The sequence below is a fragment of the Vipera ursinii genome, assembly GCF_947247035.1.
Source record: "Vipera ursinii genome assembly, chromosome: 1".
NCBI classification, from domain to species: domain Eukaryota; kingdom Metazoa; phylum Chordata; class Lepidosauria; order Squamata; family Viperidae; genus Vipera; species Vipera ursinii.
Window position 1 is genome coordinate 121,101,105 of NC_139512.1, and position 22,102 is coordinate 121,123,206.

The 22,102-nt window shown below is 41.1% G+C and overlaps 2 protein-coding genes across 2 annotated transcripts in view; one reads left to right on the forward strand and one right to left on the reverse strand.

Annotated features, from left to right (window-relative positions):
- The first annotated feature begins 47 nt into the window (after nt 1-47).
- RETREG2 (reticulophagy regulator family member 2) lies at nt 48-18,352 on the forward strand. Its single transcript, XM_083375779.1, has 9 exons — nt 48-326; nt 4,974-5,080; nt 11,446-11,476; nt 11,903-12,038; nt 13,484-13,568; nt 14,128-14,265; nt 14,528-14,622; nt 16,116-16,251; nt 17,274-18,352. The coding sequence occupies exons 1-9, from the start codon at nt 82-84 to the stop codon at nt 17,984-17,986; spliced, it is 1,686 nt and encodes a 561-aa protein (XP_083231905.1). The 5' UTR covers nt 48-81; the 3' UTR covers nt 17,987-18,352.
- Nucleotides 12,293-22,102, reverse strand: part of STK36 (serine/threonine kinase 36) — a 40,111-nt gene continuing 30,301 nt past the window's right edge. Inside the window, exon 28 of the mRNA XM_083375685.1 lies at nt 12,293-12,543. Coding sequence (XP_083231811.1) covers nt 12,376-12,543 — 168 coding nt within the window. The 3' untranslated portion in view covers nt 12,293-12,375. The remainder of the gene's footprint in view (nt 12,544-22,102) is intronic.

Here is a 22,102-nt window from a genome sequence, read left to right on the forward strand (position 1 = left end):
CCGCCGCTACTTCCGGTGGCGGCTGTCAGGCGGACTTGCCGCTCTTCCCTTTCACCTCTTTGCTCACCGCTGGCTGAAGCGATGGCGAGCGGAGGCCCGAGCGTGCCAGTCGCTGAGGAAGGGGAGGCGGCGACGGTGTCCGGACCGGGAGCGGCAGAAGCTGAGGAAGAGGAAGAGGAAGAGCAGGAGGTGTCGGCTCTAGCCGTCCGGCTGAGGCGACGTCTGAGAGGCTGGGAAGCCACCGTGACTGCCGTGCAGCGGCTATTGGTTTGGGAGAGGCCGCCGCAAAGCCTGGCCGGGGCCGGGGCGCTCGGAGCCGCTTTGTGGTGAGCGGAGGAAGAGACGGTGGCGCCAAGCAGAGCCTGGGGTCGCGCGGGGCAGCGCCCGGAGGGGAAGGAGAGCTATCTGGAGGGGGTGCCGGGAGGTTTTTCGGACTCTGAGCGGAGTCCCCTGCCCCCCCCTTGGCTACCGAGACTGCTGGGAGAGGGTTACAAGGAGGAGGAGGAGGAGGCCTTCCGTAGAGAGCGAAATGGCTTGAGAAGGGATCGATTCGTGGCAGTGGAAACAATGCCTAATGATACCCATCAATTACTGCCTAGATCAGGGGTGTCAAACTCAATTTCATTGAGGGCCGCATCAGCATTGCGGTTGCCCTCAGGGGGCCAGGTGGGTGTGGCCTGGGTGGGCGTGGCCTACTGGGTGGGCGTGGCTAGAGTGTGTATGGCCTACTGGGTGGGCGTGGCCATCTCTACATCGTTCGCATCAAGGGCGCCTATGGGGGCCTGGGCAGGAGTGGGACAGATCTGAGGGTCTCTGGCAGAAGGAGGGTCTCTGGGCCAGGGCCAAGGCAGTGGGGGCCGTTCCCTCACTGTTTCCAGGATGGTTTCACGGGCCACATGAAACCACTTCGTGGGCCGGATCCGGCCCCCGGGCCTTCTGTTTGACATGTCTGGCCTAGATCTTTTCTCTGAAAGGGCTGCTGTATAAGATCTCGGATCTTAGGCTCACTTCTGGTCTTGTACTCCTCCCGCCCCAATTTCTTTCTTTCTTTCTTAAGGACTTCAAGGAGGCATGCATAGGGCCCATAGATGCAAAAAACATTTCGGAGGAAGATGTGAGCTGAGAAAAATCACTGACTCAGTCACCCAGTTAGGTTCGTGAATAAACAGAAACTTGAATTTGGTTGCGAGTCGACCTAGGTTAAATTACACAGTGTGGGTCTTTTCATGCGCAACCTTAAGAATGGTTTCTGACTAATAATATTTTTTTGGGTTTTTTTTGTTTTTTTAAAAAAATCCCATTTATATCCCGCCCTTCTCCGAAGACTCAAGGGCGGCTTACAATCTAAGAAGCACAAATCAATGTGCTTAGCAATTCCCATTAATGTTACAAATTAGCTGCCCATATTCTTTTGACTGTCTTGAAAAAGAGTGTGTGTGGGGGGGGAGGAAATGAGAGATTTGGTCTACGTTGTGTTAGATGGGCATATGTGGGAATTATTAGATGGTGAAATTAGAAAATGGGTCAATAGTGTAGAGATGTGGGAGTGGGAGCATCCCAAATTCTCACAACAACTTTGTGTGGTAAATTAAACTCAGCAGTAATAATATGGCCAGTGCTAGATAGCACAATACAAGCTAGTATCCAGGTTTCTCTCAGATCAAGTCCAATACTTAGAAAAATATTTTCTAATGCAGATTGTAAATTATTTATATATTCCTGAATACTGCAGTACAAAATGATGGCTGTGTTGAAATAAGGGTCATTTGATAGCCTAAATAAAATAATAAATTTTGTTTATTGTCAAGAGGTGGTGAGTGAGTGGTGATATAAACTGACTGAAATAAATACATTTGATGTTTTAGCTAATATAAATTACTTTTTCTTGAAGAGGTATGTCTCTGCAGGAACATCCTCTGCTACCAGGATATTACTCTGAATGCCTCACACTTTATTGCAAGAGTAGAATTTTTTCCTAATATATGAGCAGTGAGAAGGATGGCATGATATTAAATTATAAATATCAAGTTATACTGTTAACTGCTAATTTGTGGAGATTACATGGTTAGACCATTTGTGTTACTTGACACCTGTATTCTTGATTTTACATTCTGGGAGTTTCTAGATTTCTTTTATATACCCTATAATGTTGGCTGTTGCAATATATTGATTCAAACAAGAACTCACTGCTTATTTTCAAATTTCCAAAGAAATGTTTTCTAGCATGTTAGATTTATTTTTCTAAGCAGTGAAACAGAAAGCATGCATATTCTTATTGGATATTATATCTAAGCATTCTCTGCTGTGCTCTAGTGAATCCCCCTCCCCAAACGGAGACAGTAGCTAAATAAGTATAAAAGAATGAGATTTAAATGTATCAGTGATAAAAATGGATAGTTGTGGATAGAGTGCTGTAAAAATGGTTTTGCGAGACATACAAGTGTTATAAGAGTCTTGAAAGTATGTGATGCAAATTGTAAATCTCAGTTTGATTTTACGTGAACAAAATTAGGCTGTTTTTGGTTGCCTGTGTATAGAGATTCAGTATAGTGCCTTGGGTTAAAAGTATAGTTCAAAGAGGGATTGCATCTCAAAATTAATGACTCACTGATGAATAGTCGGGTATTTTGTTTGTCTAAAGTATTATCCTCTGCCTTGCGGTAGCTCTCCAGAGAGGTTGAAATTTTTCTAGCTTTGCCCTGAGATAGTAATGTAAATGCCAGGCTCTGATTTTTAGCAATTGAAGTATAGGGAGTGCCACTGAATGATGCCATACAAAACAATCCTGTGCTATACTTGTTCAGGTAAATACCACTAATCTTATTTCCAGTGGAACTACAAAGTAAATGTGTACTGTGTGAACCTGAGAAGATTATGCATTGGGTTATCTGTTCCAGAGTTCTTTGCAGGTTGATCTAAAAGAGTGCAGTCACAGTCCAACATGCAGAATTTAATATTTGTTATCTATAGCTTCGAGTAATTTTCGTTCTTTATTCTCAGTGTGTAAGTGGATTTTTTTTCTGTTCTTAACCATTGCCAAGAATTTTAGGATTGACTTGTGATAAACAAGGGCTGTTACTAGCAGTTACAGATAACTGGAAGTTTGCCCAGGAGTGTTTCTCCTTAGTTTGTGTATTCACTGCATAAGATACACATGGTTTACTTTATAGTATACGTCTTGGGGCTGATTGCTTAGTCACTCCTGGCAATGTAAGTAGGTTGTAAGCCCAAAAAGCTTTTGCTTACCCTCTGCCAACTGAGATTGTGTCAAGCCTATAATTGCTGAGAAGTGTTATACTAGCACATTCCTTCCTTTCTAGCTATATGGCTTCTGCACAGACAGCAATATTTAACAAGGCTGACTGGTAGAGTCCAGCAACTGCTGCAAAACAAAGCAAAACATCCTGTTTACTCTTAGAGACAATGAGCTGACTATCGGCAAAGCATATTCAGGGATTGGAACCATGCAGGGATTGGAATTATATTTCCGGTGGCTGCTGTTATGAAGACTTCTTGGATTAAAAATAGCGAGATAATTTTTCTGTTACTCTGTGTAGTAACTTTTTAGATACTCTATGAGAATAAAAGAATTAATGTGGGTCTACAGTGTTCCGTGCTAGTCATGCCGGCCACATGACCACGGAGACGTCCTCGGACAAGTGCTGGCTCTTTGGTTTTGAAACGGAGATGAGCACCGGCCCCTAGAGTCGGAAACGACTAGCACGCATGTGCGGGGGAACCTTTACCTTTTACCTTACAAGAAAAATGGTCATTATTACATTTTTAGAAGCCAGTCATGTTAGGATTAAAATATTTCAAATTCCTAGGTGACATCTGTATAACCATTATAAATGGGTAGGGGCCTGTAATTTAACTTCAGTTTTTCAGAATATATGTTTCCATGATGTATGTACACTCATACTCTGGGGGATAATAATAAAAAAATCTAATAATATTTGAAATATCCACATAAATGCAAATAAAACTGATTCTGAGTTAGCTGGACTCTGAAGCTATTTTTTATTTTCCAATTTTCTCTTATAATAAGAAAACCAAGTTTCCAGGATTATTAAGATGATGTATAGATGTTTCTCTATTAAAAAAACTTAACTGATACTGATAAAACAGTAGAAAGTAATTGGAGTTGTTCTCATGTATAAAAAGGATGATCTTCTAAAAATTAATATAGCCGCAATTGTTATATAATTTTTTGATCATGATGGCATTTACTGCTCACTTAAACCTTTTCTACTCCTTTGAATGTTTTTGATTGGCCTTACATTTCTTTCCCAAAAGATACATTCACGTATCTGCAAATGTAGCACTCAGCAACACTTGAATACTTATTTCTGGGAACTAACTAACATCTCTCTGCCTTCCCTTCATCCTTAACCATGTAGCAGAGAACGAGAGAGTTGCCTGCACTTTGTGAAAGAACTTGTAGAGCAATGTATTTAGCAATCTATTTGTGCTTATGGCAAGAGCATTTTGAAACAATCAGTGTGGGTAAAGAAAGATTGGACCTTAGCACTGTTACCATTACTGAGCCTTAGGCTAGGAGCGGGCAATAAATATGCTGGGCTCTTATAGGCCACAGAAGTTCAGAATCATGAAGAACTCTACCTGTTTTTCTGCTGACCAGATGACCAACTGACAACAGATTCCTGGTTTCTTGCTGCCCAAAACCCTGGTCAGACAACCAGGATGACCTTTGGACAGAAAAGTTTACCAACCTATAATGATTGGGGAAGGATGAAAAATTGTATGAGAAATTCCATTAATTTGCCTTTTTTATTTTTCAAATCTTACACAAGTTGAGGAAGCTACTGCTCTCTTGAAATTCATTGTGGCCCAGAAGACTTGGAAAGAGAAAGTAATTAATAGCTGGTAATACAATTGAGCCAGAATAAATGGAATCTTTTGTTATATTTTTGCCAATTCTTTCTGTAATGTCTGTCTTTGGGACTTTCCAGGTTGTTTTCCTCCACTTCATTACGTCCCCTGTTCCTCCTTAGTACTGGTTTTATTGGTATTCTGCTGTTGGAGAGATGGAAGCCCCAATTTTTATTGGATTTCTCAGGTAAGCGAACATAGTAAACGCAGTAGAAGTTAAGACTTTTCCAAATATAGTCTATTACTTTGGGTTCTAATTCTGTTATTTCCTACTAGTGAAATTTAGGGGTATTTTTTTTCTTAACATTATGTGGCAAGCAAGGGTGTTTCAGATCTGTGAACTGGTGCTAAACGCTATTTGACAGTGGGAATTGCTGACTCAGGGGAACATCTATTCATGAGTTCACTTGTGTCACAATTTGCTTGGATTTTACTTAAACTGAATTAAGGCAATGGTGTATTTCAGTTGGTTTGCAGAGTATTGTATTGTCCACATGGGAAGCCACTGAGAATTAAAGTTTGTTTTTCATCTAAAGGTACAGTATTTGATTCTTTGCTTATATGCATCCTCTATCTTTGGTTGATTTGTAGAAAAATAATGCAGTTCTTGTGTTTTTAGGTCCTAAATATTTGAGTACCATGAGCCACAATTATGATTTTATGATACTGGTAGCTCTGCCCTCATTTTAGCTTTAGCTTTTGAAGACTGGACATTTAGGGCATCCATATGACAGATCCTGTGTATGTGAAGCAAGTTGTGATGTAATAATTTACGAATGAAGGTGAATATACATGTCCCAGGATAATATTGTAGGATCCAATCTGGGTTGGTCACCGGGACCAGAGGTCCTGTCTTCCAAGCTTTGTAGTAATTTATTTTATTTTAGACAACTTCTCTGATTCAAACTTGCTATAGCCAACTTTTTCAGACTCTTGGCTAATTAAAGGATTATCATAATTGAGAATTATGCAATAGCCTCCTCTTTTCTTTCTCAAAAAGCCCTTTTATCTATTTATCCTGTGGAGGTTGTTTATGACCAGCTGTTGAAACTAGGGCACTGTAATTGATAATGAACATCCTGGTGGTTGAGGCACTGGAGATGCTACCTGTTGTAATAGGGGTTCTGGGGTTTGAAAGTTATTCAGAAAACACTGCAGAAATAGTATTTCTCACAAACGTGTATGAGATTGAAATAACTGCTGCAGGAAATAAACTGTTTGCAAGATGTTAATCTCCATGAGTTTAATAATGATATTTAATTAATAGGCCATTAACAGAATGAATGGGTTATACCAGTCATAATATTGATTGAAGGAGTGAATGATAAAAGCAAGGAATTGTCAGATTCCCTACTTTAAGAAGTTAGCATTGAATTAATGCTTTGTGAATAGTTAGAACTGCAGAAAAAAACAATTGCTACCAGCCTGTCTTCCATTGAGGACCTGTATACTGCATGAGCCAGAAAGGGGGCTGTGAAAAGTTCTGCAGATCCATCACATCCTGGACATAAACTGTTTCAACTTCTTCCCTCAAGATGACGCTATAGGGCAGAAAACGTTATAGCCGTGGTGGCAAACCTATGGCACACGTGCCCTAGGTGGCACGCTGAACCCTCTGGGTATGCACGCTGTTGCCCCAGTCCTAGGCTTTCAGCTGGGTTTTATAAAACCTTTTTGGTTTAGGCCTCCGCCACTGTGTGCAAAAAAAAAAAAAAAGGTTCAATCAATCAATTTCAACTTCTCACGGGAAAAAAGAAAGATCTTGCAAAGTTAGAATTGATTTTTTGAACTTTTTAGTCCCACCCAGTCTGCCGTTAACACTGTAGCCACGCCCAACCAATGGGCCATGCCCACTCAATGGACCACACCCCCCCAGTGGGCCACGTCCCGGTACCCGACGATACATAAGTGGGTTTTGGGTTGCAGTTTGGGCACTCGGTCTCTAAAAGGTTCGCCATCACTGCGCTATAGGGCACTACTGGGCCGTGGTCTCTTGGCCAGCAGGCCACATGAGTGGCTGGCCAGTGTGCATGTTTTTATTTTATTTTTTATTTTAATCCCATTTATATCCCACCCTTCTCCGAAGACTCAGGGCGGCTTACAATTTAAGCACAAACCAATGTGCTTAGCAATAGCCTTCATTCTATGTATATGCCTGCTTATTAGGGCTTTCCCCCCCCAAGCGGCATTATTACAAAGTCAGCTTAATTGCCCCCAACAATCTGGGTCCTCATTTTACCTACCTCGGAAGGCTGGAAGGCTGAGTCAACCTTGAGCCTGGGGGGACTCGAACCTGCACTAATTGCAGGCAGCTGGTGTTACTTAAGGAGGCATTAGCCCACTGCTCCACCAAGGCTCCACCAAGGCTAGTGGATGTGTGCACACTCAGTGCCCCTTGCGCCGGCAGTAGCCCCATTTGCGGAGTGTGCATGCTCTCAGCCCCGCGAGTGTGCGAGTGTGCGCACTCACATTTGCATGTGCGCATGCACGCATAAAGGTGCCTGCCCCTCCCTTTCCCAATGGATGGCCAACCCAGAAAGGTTGGGGACCCCTGCTATAGGGCATTGCAGGCCAGAACAACTAGACTATCCTATGACTATCACTAAGTGTTGTATCTTATGATTTATGATGAATGTATTTTTATGATGATTATGATCATGATTTATCACTTGTTGCTCCTATGTACACTGAGAGCTTCAGTACCAGAGACAAATTTCTTGTGTGTCCAGTCACACTTGGCCAATAAAGAACTGTATTCTATTTCTATTTCTGTTTCTATTTCCTTCTATTTCTTTTTATTCTTCCCCGATTTTTCTCTCGTGTTTCTTGTCCAAAGAAATGCATCTTGCCAGCTTAATGTCATGGATTTGGTTGGAGACAGCATTTGTAATATTACAAAACAATGTTCAGGAGTGTTGATTGCCTTCTATTTCAAGTAGTGGAATCTTCATAAGACATTCCTATATTCCTGTTCGAATGAGTAGATGCTAGTGGATGCTTGGAAATCTTGTCTTCTTTTTCAAGAAGATGAGTTGTTTCATTATGATAAAATCCTGGTGTGGTTGAAATTCCAGAGGAGATGTGGCATTGATGATTAATTGTTAGTTATTACAAAGAGTTACGATTAGATGATTAGGACTTTCTTGGAGAGAGTATGGCATAATCTTTAGCTGTAGTCCATATGGAGGGTTCCTCACTCTCAGCTCTTAAAGGAGAAATATCACGCAGTTTTGTTGCGTTTGATTAAGAAAATTATGTTTGCTTGTATTTATGCCAGTTTCTTAATAATTTTTATGTATTTCCAGTCCATGTAGCCAAACCTGATGCTTTCCTTTGTAGACATTGTAAGAAGGCATGGTTTACAGTAATACTTGATAGCGGCAAAAGACTCAGCAGGAGTCTTTATAATATTTTTATTAAAAAGCATGAGCTTTCAGGAGCTTATACGTTTTCATAAAATGTGTTAGTAAGAAAAGGTGCCATCGGACCTCTTGAGATTTTTCGGATTTACTTAACAAATCCTTTTGACAGAGCTGCTTTTTTCAGAGGTGCATTGGAATTCTCAAAATTCGAGAACTTTTTAGTGAGCACTTAACTGTTCAGACTGAAATCTAGAAGGGGACCCTTTTTTTCTAAGCGTCCTTCTGCATGCTTAGCATTTTCTTGAAGCTCTGTAGTTAGGAATTTGGCAAAACAGACTTGTTTCTTTTGGATTCATCAGGGAACCCCGATGATCAAATTACCGATTTTGCACCAGTTTTGGGAATTGATGCGTCTTTTGCATTTTCTAAGCTTCCAAAAATAAAATACGGTAAAACAGGTGAAATAGGGCTAATGTTACTGAATGGGTTGATTAAGGCTGTACAGGCCTTTCAGATCTCCGAGGAAGAGCGAAATGTTGTTGTTGTTAGCTGCGAAGTCGTGTCCGACCCATCGCGACCCCATGGACAACGTTCCTCCAGGCTTTCCTGTCCTCTACCATCTTCTGGAGTCCATTTAAACTCACGCCTACTGCTTCAGTGACTCCATCCAGCCACCTCATTCTCTGTCGTCCCCCTTTTCTATTGCCAAGAGCAAAATAGGCTGATGTAAACCAGTCGTAGTGCTCCAACACATGATGACTGGCTTCCACTCTTTTGCAGGCAGTACGGTATTCAGAATATTCACAGATGCAGGAAATACCCATTGTATTAAGCTGCTGAGTTAACAGTACGTTTTTCATGTGATAGAACAGACTCTGTCTTTCATACGAGCAGTAGTTCTTACAGTGATTATGAATATTGGGTGCCTGTGTTAGGGGAGTTTGCTAAATCTGGCTCACAAATTTCACAAGATTGTTTCCCATTGTTTCAATGAGTTGTTCAGAGTTCGTACACCACAGAAAAACCCTGATTGCAGCTTGTAGGGACTATATGCAGGCCTTAATGGTATAAGTAACAGAGCAACGTGACTGAAGCATCAAATACAGCTGATGAAACTTTCCCGGATTCAGTTCTCTGTCGCAAAGGAGCTTATTCACAAACGTTTTTTACATGGTTGTTAAGACTTAAATGGCTGGGCACAACTGAGTTGCTCTTTTGGCTGCTTTGCATTGCCATGTTTGACATGCTGTGTGCCAAGAAAGTCCCAGGTTCTTCACAACAATTCTACATACGTATTTAGTTATTTTAGTTAGTTATATTTTTATTATTACTGAACCAGCATTAAAAAGATTTTGCAAAATAAAGATCCGAAAACATGATGTGAAATTAATAGAAAAATATGATTTGAGGTCATAGGTGAAAGGATAGCAAATATGTTATATATTTCTATATTGGAAGATTTTATAATTTTCATATTTCATGACTTTAACCATAGTGGTCAAAGACACACTTTAAAAAGTACAACAAAGAACTTGTATTTCTCCGGTATGGAAGCTTTGGTAGAGCCCTCTTAATGTTGAGTATTTTTGCTAAGACTTGTTTATTTGACTACTATTTATGGAAAAAATCAGTTAGAATTCCAGTTCTGCATTTAGTTTTGGCCAGATGTTCAAGTGTTCAGGAAAGCTCTACTGAGCGTCAACTACATCTTTGTGCTATTTGGGAAACTGCAAAGTCCCAACTGAAAATACTATTATTTTTCTTCTTGTTGTTGATGTTGTTAATCTTCAATTCTGTTCACAGTCTGGGACTGGTACAAATTTAAACAGTTCAAGTCCTAATCAAGGGCCTAAGAACTATTAAGGTAGCATCTGAGTATATAGGCAGTTGTGAGTAGGGTGGTTTTTTGCAAAGTCAGGATATTCAGTTCTAGTAAGTTCAAAATTTCGCTGTATCTATGCAGCACTTTGCGTATTGCTCCAAGGGCTCCTATTACTATTGGTACAACCATTGATTTCCTCCTCCATAATTGCTCAACTTCATTTTGCAAATTATTATTATTATTAGGTTTATATGACACCTGACTTCCAGTGCCTAATTTAGTACATGAAATATTGTTAGTATATATTAAATAGTTAGTAAATAGTTGTTGGTAATGTGTTTCCCTGAAAATAAAATCCAGTCTTATTATTTTTTTGCCTCCAAAAGAGGCACTAGGTCTTATTTTGGGGAGATGTCTTACCATGTGGCGCATTGCGCCGTTGCTGCTCTAAGTGATTGTGGGTGAAGCTGCACCACACTCCCTGCATCTGTTTACCTTACCAGTAGGACTGCCGCAGCCAGGGTTCTGACGCCCCCCCAAAAGTAAGCCCTAGTTTGGGGGCGAGGGTAGGGGTAAGGGAAAGGTGAAGCTGCCCCACGTGCCCCGTGCCTGCTTATCTTACCGGTAGGACTGCCACAACCAGGCCTCCCATCCCCCGACACATGTCAAGCCGCGTTGTGCTTCACACCGTTGCCGCTGCTCATGGCAGGATGCTGCATGGTAGTTTGGGCTGTTTCCGCAGCTCGTGGCAAGAAGCCGAGTGGCTCTTTGGGTCATTGCCGTTGCTTGCGGCAGGACACCACGTGGCCTCCTGCCATGAGTGACGGCAGTGGCCCAAAGAGCCGTGTGGCTTCTTGCCACAAGCGGTGGAAACAGCCCGAAGCATCATGTGGCATCCTTCTGTGAGCAATGGCAACGGCGTGAAGCGCCACACGGCTTGACATGTGTCAGGGGATGGGAGGCCTGGTTGCAGCGGTCCTACCGGTAAGATAAGCAGGTGTGGGGCACGTGGGGCAGCTTCACCCCCCCCTTGCCCCTAAACTAGGGCTTACTTTTTGGGGGGCTTATATTAGCCCCACCCCCAAAAATCAAGCTGGGGCTTAGTTTTTTTTGGGGGGGGGCTCTTTCGGGGAAACATGGTATACGTTAATATAGTACTGCAGTATTTGGACAACTTCCAAAGTGTGGGTCTTGCTTTCCCATAGTCCTTGTGATACCTACAGTTATAAAGCTAAGCTCTTCAGCTCTGTATTTAAAGACCAGTTTGTTGAAGAAAGAAACATATACATGCATATAGAATCTGAATTTCTATGTTTCATTTCTCAGTTAATGCTTTAAACCCCCCTCCCCATTTTTTTTATCCTGCAGTACAACCCATAGAAGAACCTGGGGGAGACAGGTAGGCATGTTCCTAATATCCTGGGGAAGATCTTTACTTCTGTCATTTTTCCTTGCTCTTGTCTGCCATTTTACTTCAAGTAGCTCAGTATTTTGATTTGTGATATTATTTGAAATTCTTAAACATTCTTTAGCCTATTTATTTCGTCTTATTTTATAGGATTGGGAACTGAAATGCACAAATTTAATTATTTATTGTGTCAGATCAGGTCACAGATCATATTTTCAAATCCTCGAAAATTGTTCCTCTGGGTGGATGTCCCTTCTGAAAATATTCTTACATTGGTTCAAAAGCCAAGCTCTTTCAAACAAAGTGTGGCGTTTCTAACTGGACCTTGGCTAGCTTGTGGTGAAGATTACTGTATTGAATCTAATATTGGCTGTCATTTTGAAGGCTTGGTTTACTAATACGTCGTTTTTATTCCAGTGACCATGAGATGACAGGAGCACAACCTCACCTGCTCAGCATTTCAGAACTTTGTCGTTGCTTGGCTGAGAGCTGGATTACCTTTAGGCTCTACCTGCAGGAACTTCTGCAGTATAAGAAGCAAAACCCTGCCAAGGTATGTATGGAATCAACAGGGCCTTTTATGTAAGAAGCATAGCTACTGTTGTGCTAGGGAAAATTGTCCCACGTTTGCCTTCAGAAAAAGGCATTAAAACGCATGTTTGCCTTCAGAAAAGACATTAAAATGCATAGTCTCGGGGAGTTAGAACTGATTCATACCTAACGTTTTTCTGCACGGCTGTTAAAATAACTATATTTGGACATGGTCATCCTGGTATACAAAACAGTGGTTTAAGCAGTGATCTTAAAAGCATCGCTCCATGTATGTGGAAACAAAAAACTGTAATAGAGGCTTTATTACATCACTTCAGTTGAAATACAGGTAACGCAGGTTATTTCCCAGCAATTGTCCTTGGATAAGCATCTCCCTGATGGAGCTGTACATTGGTATTTCTGTACCCAAAGGCAGCAGCCTTGTGTTTCCCTTTCCTCTGTTTTCTAATCCAAAACATATACTGGGATAGCAGCGTGAACTGATCTTTCAGACAGCATACCTGGCCCTAGGAAAAAAAGGAGAGGAAATGTGGGCATAAATTTATTTATTTATTTATTTATTTATTTATTTATTTATTTATTTATTTATTCATTCATTCATTCATTCATTCATTCATTCATTTATTAATTAATTATTGGGACTTATATGCCGCCCTATCTCCCGAAGGACTCAGGGTGGCTAACAACAATAACATACAATAAATACAGAAGTTAAAATAAAAATTAAAATTGAAGGCCCCTGTAGAATAAATTTAAATTAAAATAAATTAAAAATTAGAGTTAAAAATTAAAAACATAATTAAAATCCCTGTCAGTCCAGGTCAGCCAGGTGGAAAAGGAGTGTTTTGGGGCCGCGGCGAAAGGACTGGAGATCTGTTAGGTTTTAAAATGGCATTTCAGCCTTTTTAAATAAATTGGACCACTCACAACATTATGTGGATCAGCTCACTGCTAACAAAGTTGTTTTCAAGACTTTTGTAAATTGTTTGTTCGTAATAATCATTTCTAAGCATTTCCTGTTTTTTTACTGTTAATTTAGGGTTTAATAACTTTTGTGCATTTGTGCTTGGTTTGCATATTACTTCTTTTGATGCAGCCTTCTCTGTGGATTAATTATGGCTTGTCCGAGGGAAGCAAAAAGCATCTTAATTAGTATGTGCAAGAAGGACAGTTAACAATATATTTCAGGCATGTAGCTTGCTATTCTTGATATTTTTTTTTCTTCTATTCAGAAGCAAAATAAATATTAGCTAGCTAAGATCAGTCTTCAGAGTACGTGAAACAGATTTGTGGATGAATGCAAACAACATTAAAGAATGAAAGGGCCCTGTAATTTGGGAGGCACTCTTAAGTCTGTTACAAAGAAGGCTACGTACGCTAGCTATTCTGAGAGTGTTTTCCCCCCCTAAGCATTATTTTTGTCCCTCTTACTTCTTCTTTGCCCAGTTCTGTGCCAGAATCTGCTCAGGATGCTTGATTCTAGCAATTGTAGGACACTATGTTCCAGGAATCATGATCTCCTACATTGTCTGTGAGTATGTTTAACCCTTTGCATCCCTTTAAAACTAAAGATACACTTTTACTAACAAATATCGTAAGCTTCTAGGAACTTGTGGGAATTGTCAGCAAACCAATTTAAAAGAAAATACAGCAAAATTTTCAAATGGTATCATGCAAATGTTTCTGTAGAGCCAGTAGTAGACGTTTCAAATGGTGATATCTATTTCCTCTGCCAGCTTCACAAGAAAATAAAGCTTGGGGATAAGGGCAATCATATTTTTAGGGTGTGGGAAGCTAATGCAAACATCCGGCAAAATTATTTTTGCAGTTTATTCAATTTTAGTTCTGGAGTCTAAGGTTTTCCCCCCTTCTGTTTATGCATTATTAACAATGTTGGTCCTGATCTTATGATCTTCAACTAGAGAGATTATTTATACAATACTGGTACTATGTCAGGCACAGTACCAGTGAACATAAGAAGCATTGAGAGTAACTGGCAACTTAATGTTCCTAGAGAAGACATTAACTGCCTTAGCTTCAGAGAATATATATGTTTTTAACACATCTCTGAGTTTTATCCATATTTCCAGTACTTAGCATTCTGCTGTGGCCACTGGTAGTTTACCATGAACTCATTCAAAGAATGTATACCCGTTTGGAGCCCATCCTTATGAAATTGGACTACAGCATGAAGGTGGAGACTTTGCACCTTAAACATGAAAAGAAAAGTAAGTCAACTGCTCTTTACTACTTAAAATGCAGGTCAAAAATTACTAAAGAAATGCTGGACTGACTGGTTTCTCCAGTGGGCACAGGGCCTGGAAAGCCTGTAGATGTATGGATGTCAGTGTGCAATCGGGACAAGGAGTGCGAAGAAGCACACAGTGTAAAAAAAACCAACTTTTTATAAAATAATATTTCCTTAAGCCTTTTTCCATAGGACTGACTCACAGAAGCCACGGGCAATATTTATTTTGTTTTACTCCACAGGGCGTCAGGGAAAGATTGAGCCGGAAGCTGGCAGCGAACCAATGGCAGAAACAGAAAGTGAGAGTGAAGCAGAACTGTCTGGCTACTCTCCAGTGGTAAGGGTGAGGGAAGAAGCCAAAAGGGCTTGAAAGAGCGGGGTGGCTGGAGACCTGATACTTGAGAGAGTTACAGGAGTCTGGAGAGAGTGATGAGCTGAATTTCACATTGAGGATGGGGTGTGTGTGAGGACCATCATTTGGTTTGCATCATTGGATGTTTCTACCCAGGGAGCCTTTGGGTTCTTCAAGCATCAGGTTTCTCTTTGACTCTGTCCTGTTTAGAGCAACTTTAGGTTTCTCATGATTTGTGTAGAGGCAAAGTAATGAGAGGAAGGGAACCTTTTTTTAATCTCAAAAGCCACATTCACTTAGATTGTTGTGATTCAGGGTCAGCCTGTGGGCTCGGCAGTTGGGTCGGACGATTCAGAGGAGGAGGAGGGGGGTGTTGGAGAGGTTGCTGAGGGTGTTGGAGAGCTTGCTGATGAGAGCCCTCAGCCAGGCCCCTCCCACCTGGTTACGACACAGACCCAGCTGTGTGAGCCTGACAGTGTGGATGAAGATGACCCACAGCTGGCCCTGTTCAAGGACACCCGACGCAGGAGGCAGTCAATCAGGAGTAAACAGAGGAAGGCAATGGGGCACCTCGGAAGGAGGCAGAGAGAAGCCACGCCCTGAACTGTTTAAAAGGGGAATGTGTGGGAGGGCTGGTTTGCTGAAGGCAACCGTTTGAATAGCTCCTGTTTCATGGTTTGTGTTTGCTCTCTTTGCTCTGTTTGCTCTGTTTATGTTTTTATGTTAATAAATTTGGCAGGCTTAGTTCCAGCCTCTTGCCTTCTTGTAAAAGGGGTTGTCCCTGCCTTTTCTGCAGGGCCGGTAGCAGGCTGGTACAGAACATAGATAAGTCTACTCCACTGGAAGTAGCGATCTCTTGTATTAGATATTTAAAGCCCAGCAGAGGTAAATAAATATGTATGTATATTCATGTGCCTCTCGACTTGGGAATAAAAGTATATTTTGTTTAAAAAAGAATTTGTTCAACGCATTTTTATTTATTTTTGAACAATGATCATGTCATAGCCTCACCTGAAATAGGAGGTGAAATGTTTCAGACCAATCTTTTTCCTGAGATTCTTAAAAGCTGGCAGACTAAAAGTAGATTCTTCATGTTTTTGAATGCAATAATATAAATTCTGTCAATGCTGACTGTCTGCAACACCTTTCCTTTACGTTCATAAGTAGTAAGATCCTCTTATTTTTTAAACTATGAACTACTTTTCCCAATGTGGCAGTTTGTTAAACAGTCAGAAGGAGCATTCTAGCAACCCATATGGATATCTTTGCACGTTATTTGGACTTGCTGCTGCTCTGGGTTGTAGTTTCACTTGTGTTATTCATCATAATTTGTTGAAGGAGGATGCAGCATCTAGGATAAGCATTGATCCGATAGGGGACATGGCTGGGTTGGCATTCAAAATGCATTCTCTCTATTGAGTTTTTTAACTGAGCTCATCCAGCCTTGCCATACAATCTTAATGTTATCTTTATTGCAGGTAGATGTGAAGAAGACAGCTCTGGCATTAGCAATCACAGATTCTGAACTCTCTGATGAGGAGGCTTCTATCCTAGAAAGTGGGGGATTCACGGTCTCCAGAGCTACAACTCCACAACTGACAGATGTGTCCGAAGGTGGTAATATTTCTTTCCCCCGTACCAAGTTTCATATTTCAGCTTGGAGCTGTTGAATGATGCAATACAAATTATACTGTTTTGTGGCAGAACTAAGCATTCATGAGAAAAATAAAGCAAGAACTGGAAAGGATCACAAAATTCTGAATGTTTCTGGCTTGTAGATTCCAGTATCTTTTCCTTGTTAATTTTCTAACTGTTCCTTAATTTTGAAGTTACTGATGCTACAAAAATTAGCCCAATTACAGAATTATAAACAAAAGTTCATTGGCTTCATTGAATTGGTTTCCACTGCCCTTGCATTCTTTTTTCTTCATCTCCACCCTCTAACAAAATGGCACCCAAGATTATTACCTACCGCAACCATGCCAGCCTAGATCCTAGCCTGTCTTTTAACGTTTCCTGAAAAATATTGCAGAAGAGGTGCTTGTCTGCCATTTCAGGCCTGAAAAGAAGAAGGGAGGCCTTTCAATGGGGAATTCTGTTCCTTGTAGTTCCATCCAAAGCAGGGATGGTATATTATCATATTAATTTTCCACTCGTTGTTTGGAGTGGAGTGTGAACCAAACTTAAGTATTGAATTAAACCTGCTTTGACAAGACTCAAAAATGACTTTTGGAAATGCAAAGCTCTGGGCTACTGCTGGCCAATATATGAATTCTTTATAAACTGAAATTTCATAATGCATATTTAACAGTGGTACTTTATCCTCACAGCAAGATATAATAAAGAAAAGCTTCAGGAAGCTTCCTGTGTAGATTGTGACTTTTAGATTGGGCTAGTAGTGCAGTGCTTGGCTTATAGAACTTCAGGCGGAAAAGATGAAAAACATCGTAATGCCAATCAGAATTGGGGGGGGGGGGAAGGAACAAAAGCCAGGCAAGTGTGTTCAGAAATTGGCATAGTAAACCAAACTGAAAACCATATTTGAGCTAGCAGCCAAATTAAAGGTTCAGAGCAGGGATCTCTGGAGTGCTAAAAGTTAACGTGCTTACTAACTAACTGTCTGTCTGCTTTTTTAGATCTGGACCAGCAGAGTCTCCCCAGTGAGCCTGAAGAATCCTTCTCCAAGGACTTAGCAGAATTCCCTTCTGTGGAAGAGTTCCATTCCAAAGACTTGGGACCATCCAGCAAAGATGAGAATTTTGGGGTTCCCGTTCAAAGTGTGCAACAGCTAAGCTCTGCTGAAGAGGAGGTGGCGGCGGCACCAGCCGCCGCCGCTGCCGCCGCCGCCGCTGCCGCCGCCGCCATGAATTCGAACACATCCATTCTGTGCCTGGCCTCACCCCTGCATTTTGTAAATACTCATTTCAATGGGAACGGGCAGGCAATGGTGGGAGGAACCCCTGCGTCCCAAGCTACCTGTGCACAAGGCCTGGGGCTACACATCGATTCGCTGAGTCAAGAGATTGTCACTACGGCCATCAGTACAGTTGTGCAGAACACTCTGTCAGCTCTGCTCCACTCCTCAGAGGACACCGAAGGGCCTTGTTTCTCTGAGTTCCTGCCCGCTGAACCTGAGGAGAGACTCCAGGCACAGCTGTCTGAGAACGAGGAGGTGGGAACAGCTCCTCTGCCCGGGAAAGAAGAGGAGGAGGAGGAGGAAGAAGAAGCCGATGACTTTGAGCTGCTTGATCAGAAGGAGCTGGAGCAAATGAATACGGAGCTGGGCCTTTCTGGAGAAACAGAAGCTCCGGGAGCTCCTTCTCAACCTCCTAAAGAACTATCACCCTGATCTCACTGTTCAGTCTTCTGTTTCTGTAGCTGCAAGAAAGGACAGACACACAGAGAAGTTTAGGCCGCACTGAAGGACAGATAGACAAGTGGCAAAGTCCAAGCAAAGCACCCATATTTGCAGTGTTACGTCTGGAATCCAAAGTTGTCGTCCTCCTCCTAGTATTGGCCTTTCCACCAGGCCTCTCTTTCTGCCCGCGCTTCTTAGTGATGATGCAGTCTTTGTCTGCTGCTGCAATTTTTTTCCTGTCTTCTCAAGTCTGTTTTGCAGTTTTTATTTCGCACATATTTTCTGCTATTCCTGCCACTACAACTTACTGCTCATCCTCATGTATCCAGTAGGAAATAAAAGGAGTTTTATTCAGCAGAGAGGGTGTAAATAATTTAAATAAGAGAACATTAGTCAGTTAATTGAACGGGAAGGAAAAACATTCTTTGGAGAAATAAGATTTGGGTGGGGGGGGTTTTTGACAGAAAATTGGGGAATGGAAAGTAGGTTTTCAGTAGTGATACCATATAATTTTTTTCTGCGAAAATGAAGGCAATCTCGACTTAGCTACCTTGCACAGAAAGCAAGTGCTTCTGCAGTTCCAAGAACCAGTCCTATCTTCCCAAATATTTTAAACCTTCAGTCTATCTTCCTCTTTATGTAGGGTGAATGTACACTATGCCCAATGGTTTCCAGGAAGGCATAGCCTGATTTTATTTATTCTGAACGACATATCTAGTCATCTGGATTTTTTTTAAAAAATTCACTTGGATGAACTCAAATTTAATGGTGGAACCTGGAAGCCTTCCTCTTCCCCCTTTTTGCTGCACTTTAAATACAAATATTTCTGCTTGTTGGCATCAACCCTGCCCTAAGACATCCTGAGCAGAATGCGTTCTTCTAATGCCCTTAGCCTTGTCTCGGGGAGAGAAGCAGAGGAGCAGCCAGAAAAGATACTATGTGGGATTCTAGAAAGAATTCTAGTTTCAAAGGGGAAGAAGGGTACTTATTTCGCCTATCGACTCCATTCACCTTTGAAAGACTAAGCATTTCCATGGGTAATATTTTTGTTCATTAGAGCAGGGGTCTTCAAACTTGGCCCTTTTATGACTTGTGGACTTCAACTCCCAGAATTCCTCAGCCAGGCTTGCCTGGCTGAGGAATTCTGGGAGTTGAAGTCCACAAGTCATAAAAGGGCCAAGTTTGAAGACCCCTGCATTAGAGCAATATGTGCATTTCTATTTTCAGGAGAAAGAACTGGGCAACACGGCCTCCTCCCCACTCTCCCAAAAAGCGGTTGATGTCTGTAGGGGATGGTTTGTGGAATTTTACAGGAAACAAAAACATAAAATGGCTTATAAGGTTGCAAAGGTCAATATTTTTACTCTAAAGTAGCAGAGCTTTTCCAGTGTGTCAGCTTACTCACTGCAAAGCTACGACTGTTTAGCAGTGGCCTTCATAGAATGGCTCTTAAGTTTGTTCCCTCACTTCTGCCTGTTTTCAGCCAAGCTTTCCCATGGATTGCCAGTCTTGGTATTGTTGCTTGTTTTCCAAGGGAATATACAGACCACAGTGCAAAAAAAAAATAGCATTATGGGTTGGTTGTCCTCCCTTTGTGTAAAGTATTCAAAATACACAGTATGTCACCCAGCTGTTAGTGTGCTAGGATGAAGAAAAACTGCAACTTAACGATTTAAAAAATGCAGGCTCCGGTTCTCTGTTACCAGGCCTGTAGGACTCTGTCCTTGAGCTGCTCTTCTAAATTATTTGCCCAAGGCGCATGGAAGGCATCGGAGGAAAGCCAAACACCTTGGCAATTCCTGGCTCCACATCCAATCTACCCCCCCCTCCCTAACTGACAACTACTAGGAAGGCAACTGTACTTACTGACTTCCTTTTTTCAGACTTCTGATAAAAGGTAATGAATTTTTAGATGTCCGCTATGTAGCCCAGCTGCCTGCCCCTCCCTCCCTCCCTGAAAAGGAGTGGAGTGGGGTGACTGTGAATAACAGCTTCCTCGCAGGCAGCTGTGTGGCACCGAGTGTCTAGCCTGCCTACCCTTTGTGTTGTGTGCCCTGGCAACAATTTTTCCACCCCTCTCTGTAGAGCCCTTTTTCTTTCTGATGCGGAAGGCATGTATTGTGTTGGTATTTCTCTCTGGTTCTTTATGCTTTCTCCCTTTCCTTCGGTGGCAGCAATGCCCTGCGGCTCCAGGATAAGAGGCTCCTGGTGGAGGGCTGGGAAATAGCTGTCGTTGCCCAGCAAAGGGGAAAGGTTCTAAAATTGTGTAGCAGTGTTTATTCTATGGCTAAATATTTAAAAATGAAATGTAGTCTTTTTAATAAAAAAAAAAGTTTAAAGATTTGAATTTTGGGTGAAAGATGTTTTTTCTTAGTCAACTTATCAAGAGTTTGCACATTTTTTTTTTACTTCTGTCGGCGTGCGAGCAGTGATCCCTAAGTCAAAACTGGGAAGCTTTTACCCTACCAAGAGTAATATTCATTTGAATGTACACTACAGTTCAGCTAAGCCTGTTACAGACATATATCCAGGTAATTGTGTCTCTTTATCAATGAAGATTGCATCTGATTAATCTTGAGCAGGAGAAAAACTCTTGGAGAAAGAATATATGTACAATTCTTTTTCATACCAAATGTCCTTTATATCACCAAAGAGATGTATTAAGAACCTCTTAAGTGTCTTGAAAGTTACCAAGTTTGTAAAAAATAGTTGACAGGTGCGCTAGGCTTTTTTTTTACAATGATAGGAAAATACAATTCTTATATCATCCTGAAGATCTTTGGTTTGATTTCCAAGTGTAAAATTACAATTTTCAAATAGGAAAAAGAAGGGAAGTGCACGAGAACATTAAATTTAGGTAGTGTTAGAAAGGCCATGCTCTCAGCATTGTTTCAATCTGTTCTTTCTTCCATTTAGAAAAAAAAATACACTAACAGTCTTTGTAGTCATATTTATAATCCTTCAATAGTTAAGGAACAGGACCAAGCTTGTGCTGTCACTTTTCAGAATCTGAAGTATCCTTTAAAGTTTTCTAATGATACATAGATAAGTAAAAATGCCAAAGATCAACACCAGCTTTTATTACAAAGATTTAACAGTAATAAAGACAAGATACTAGCCAGGGAAATATTCTAGAAAAGTTCTCAATAAATAAAAATGGGACCCCCTACATGAGCTGGATCAAAATTGATCAGTCAGTTCAAGTAGAAGTTCTGTTCCTATTCAAGATTTAAAAAAGTCTTAAAGCTTCTGTCCTGTATTATTCAGCAAAACTAAAAGCAAAGAAATATTTTAGCCAGCAACGCTACTAACATCTTTTCTTCTTTTCAGCAGAGACTGTTGGGTGTTGGTAGATGTCCGCCATTAGCATTCCAAAGAAAACTGTCACAAGAACTAACTTCATGAATGACCGTGTTCCAAGAAGTTAAGACAACAGTTCAGCATAGCTTCTTCACGATAGGACAGAATTATTATAGGCATAGTCTTGTTACAGAAGACGGTTTATATAGTGTTGGATTCACTAAACAGTTTGTAGGAAGATTTGTCCTGTTTTTTTCTAATCTCAGTAAGGCAAGAATCAAATGGTATTCCAAGCACCTAAAATCTATTTTCAAGAAGTACGTACAATGGAGTTTGCTACTTTACAGTCCCCCAAATCTATTTTTTTTAAAAAATGGACAGTTATATCTGTTCCTTGGATTTTATACACTGTGTGCAGCCTGTAGGAGATGTATCAGTTTCTTACAGTGCCTCGATGTGGGCCGAGGACTACTACAGGTAGAAGCTTGAGATCCCTGAATAGAAAGCGCTTCCAGTTTTTCACTTGCTTGGAGTGACATCAGCACCTAGAAAGGAAACTAATAGTTATTTAGATGTCTAGGGCTCCATTCTCACAAATCAATTCATTCTAAACACCTAAAAAAAATTCCATTTTCAAACAAATAAAATTCCCAAGGGAAGAAAAAAACACACACTACCCTTCCTGAATATGCTTACTAGCAAAAAGAAAAAAAAAGGCAAATTTAAAAATGCAACTCTTATCAAAAAACAATCTGCACAAAACAAGTGCTCCATTACCAAAGTAACAACCCAACCACCCACAAGTGA

Bases quoted from the DNA above. Each gene is read 5' to 3' on its own strand.
- RETREG2 (XM_083375779.1), top strand. From the start codon at position 82: ATGGCGAGCGGAGGCCCGAGCGTGCCAGTCGCTGAGGAAGGGGAGGCG. The intron at 14,266-14,527 runs GTAAGTCAACTG...TTTACTCCACAG, and splicing joins CCTTAAACATGAAAAGAAAA to GGCGTCAGGGAAAGATTGAG. The intron at 14,623-16,115 runs GTAAGGGTGAGG...TCTTTATTGCAG, and splicing joins TGTCTGGCTACTCTCCAGTG to GTAGATGTGAAGAAGACAGC.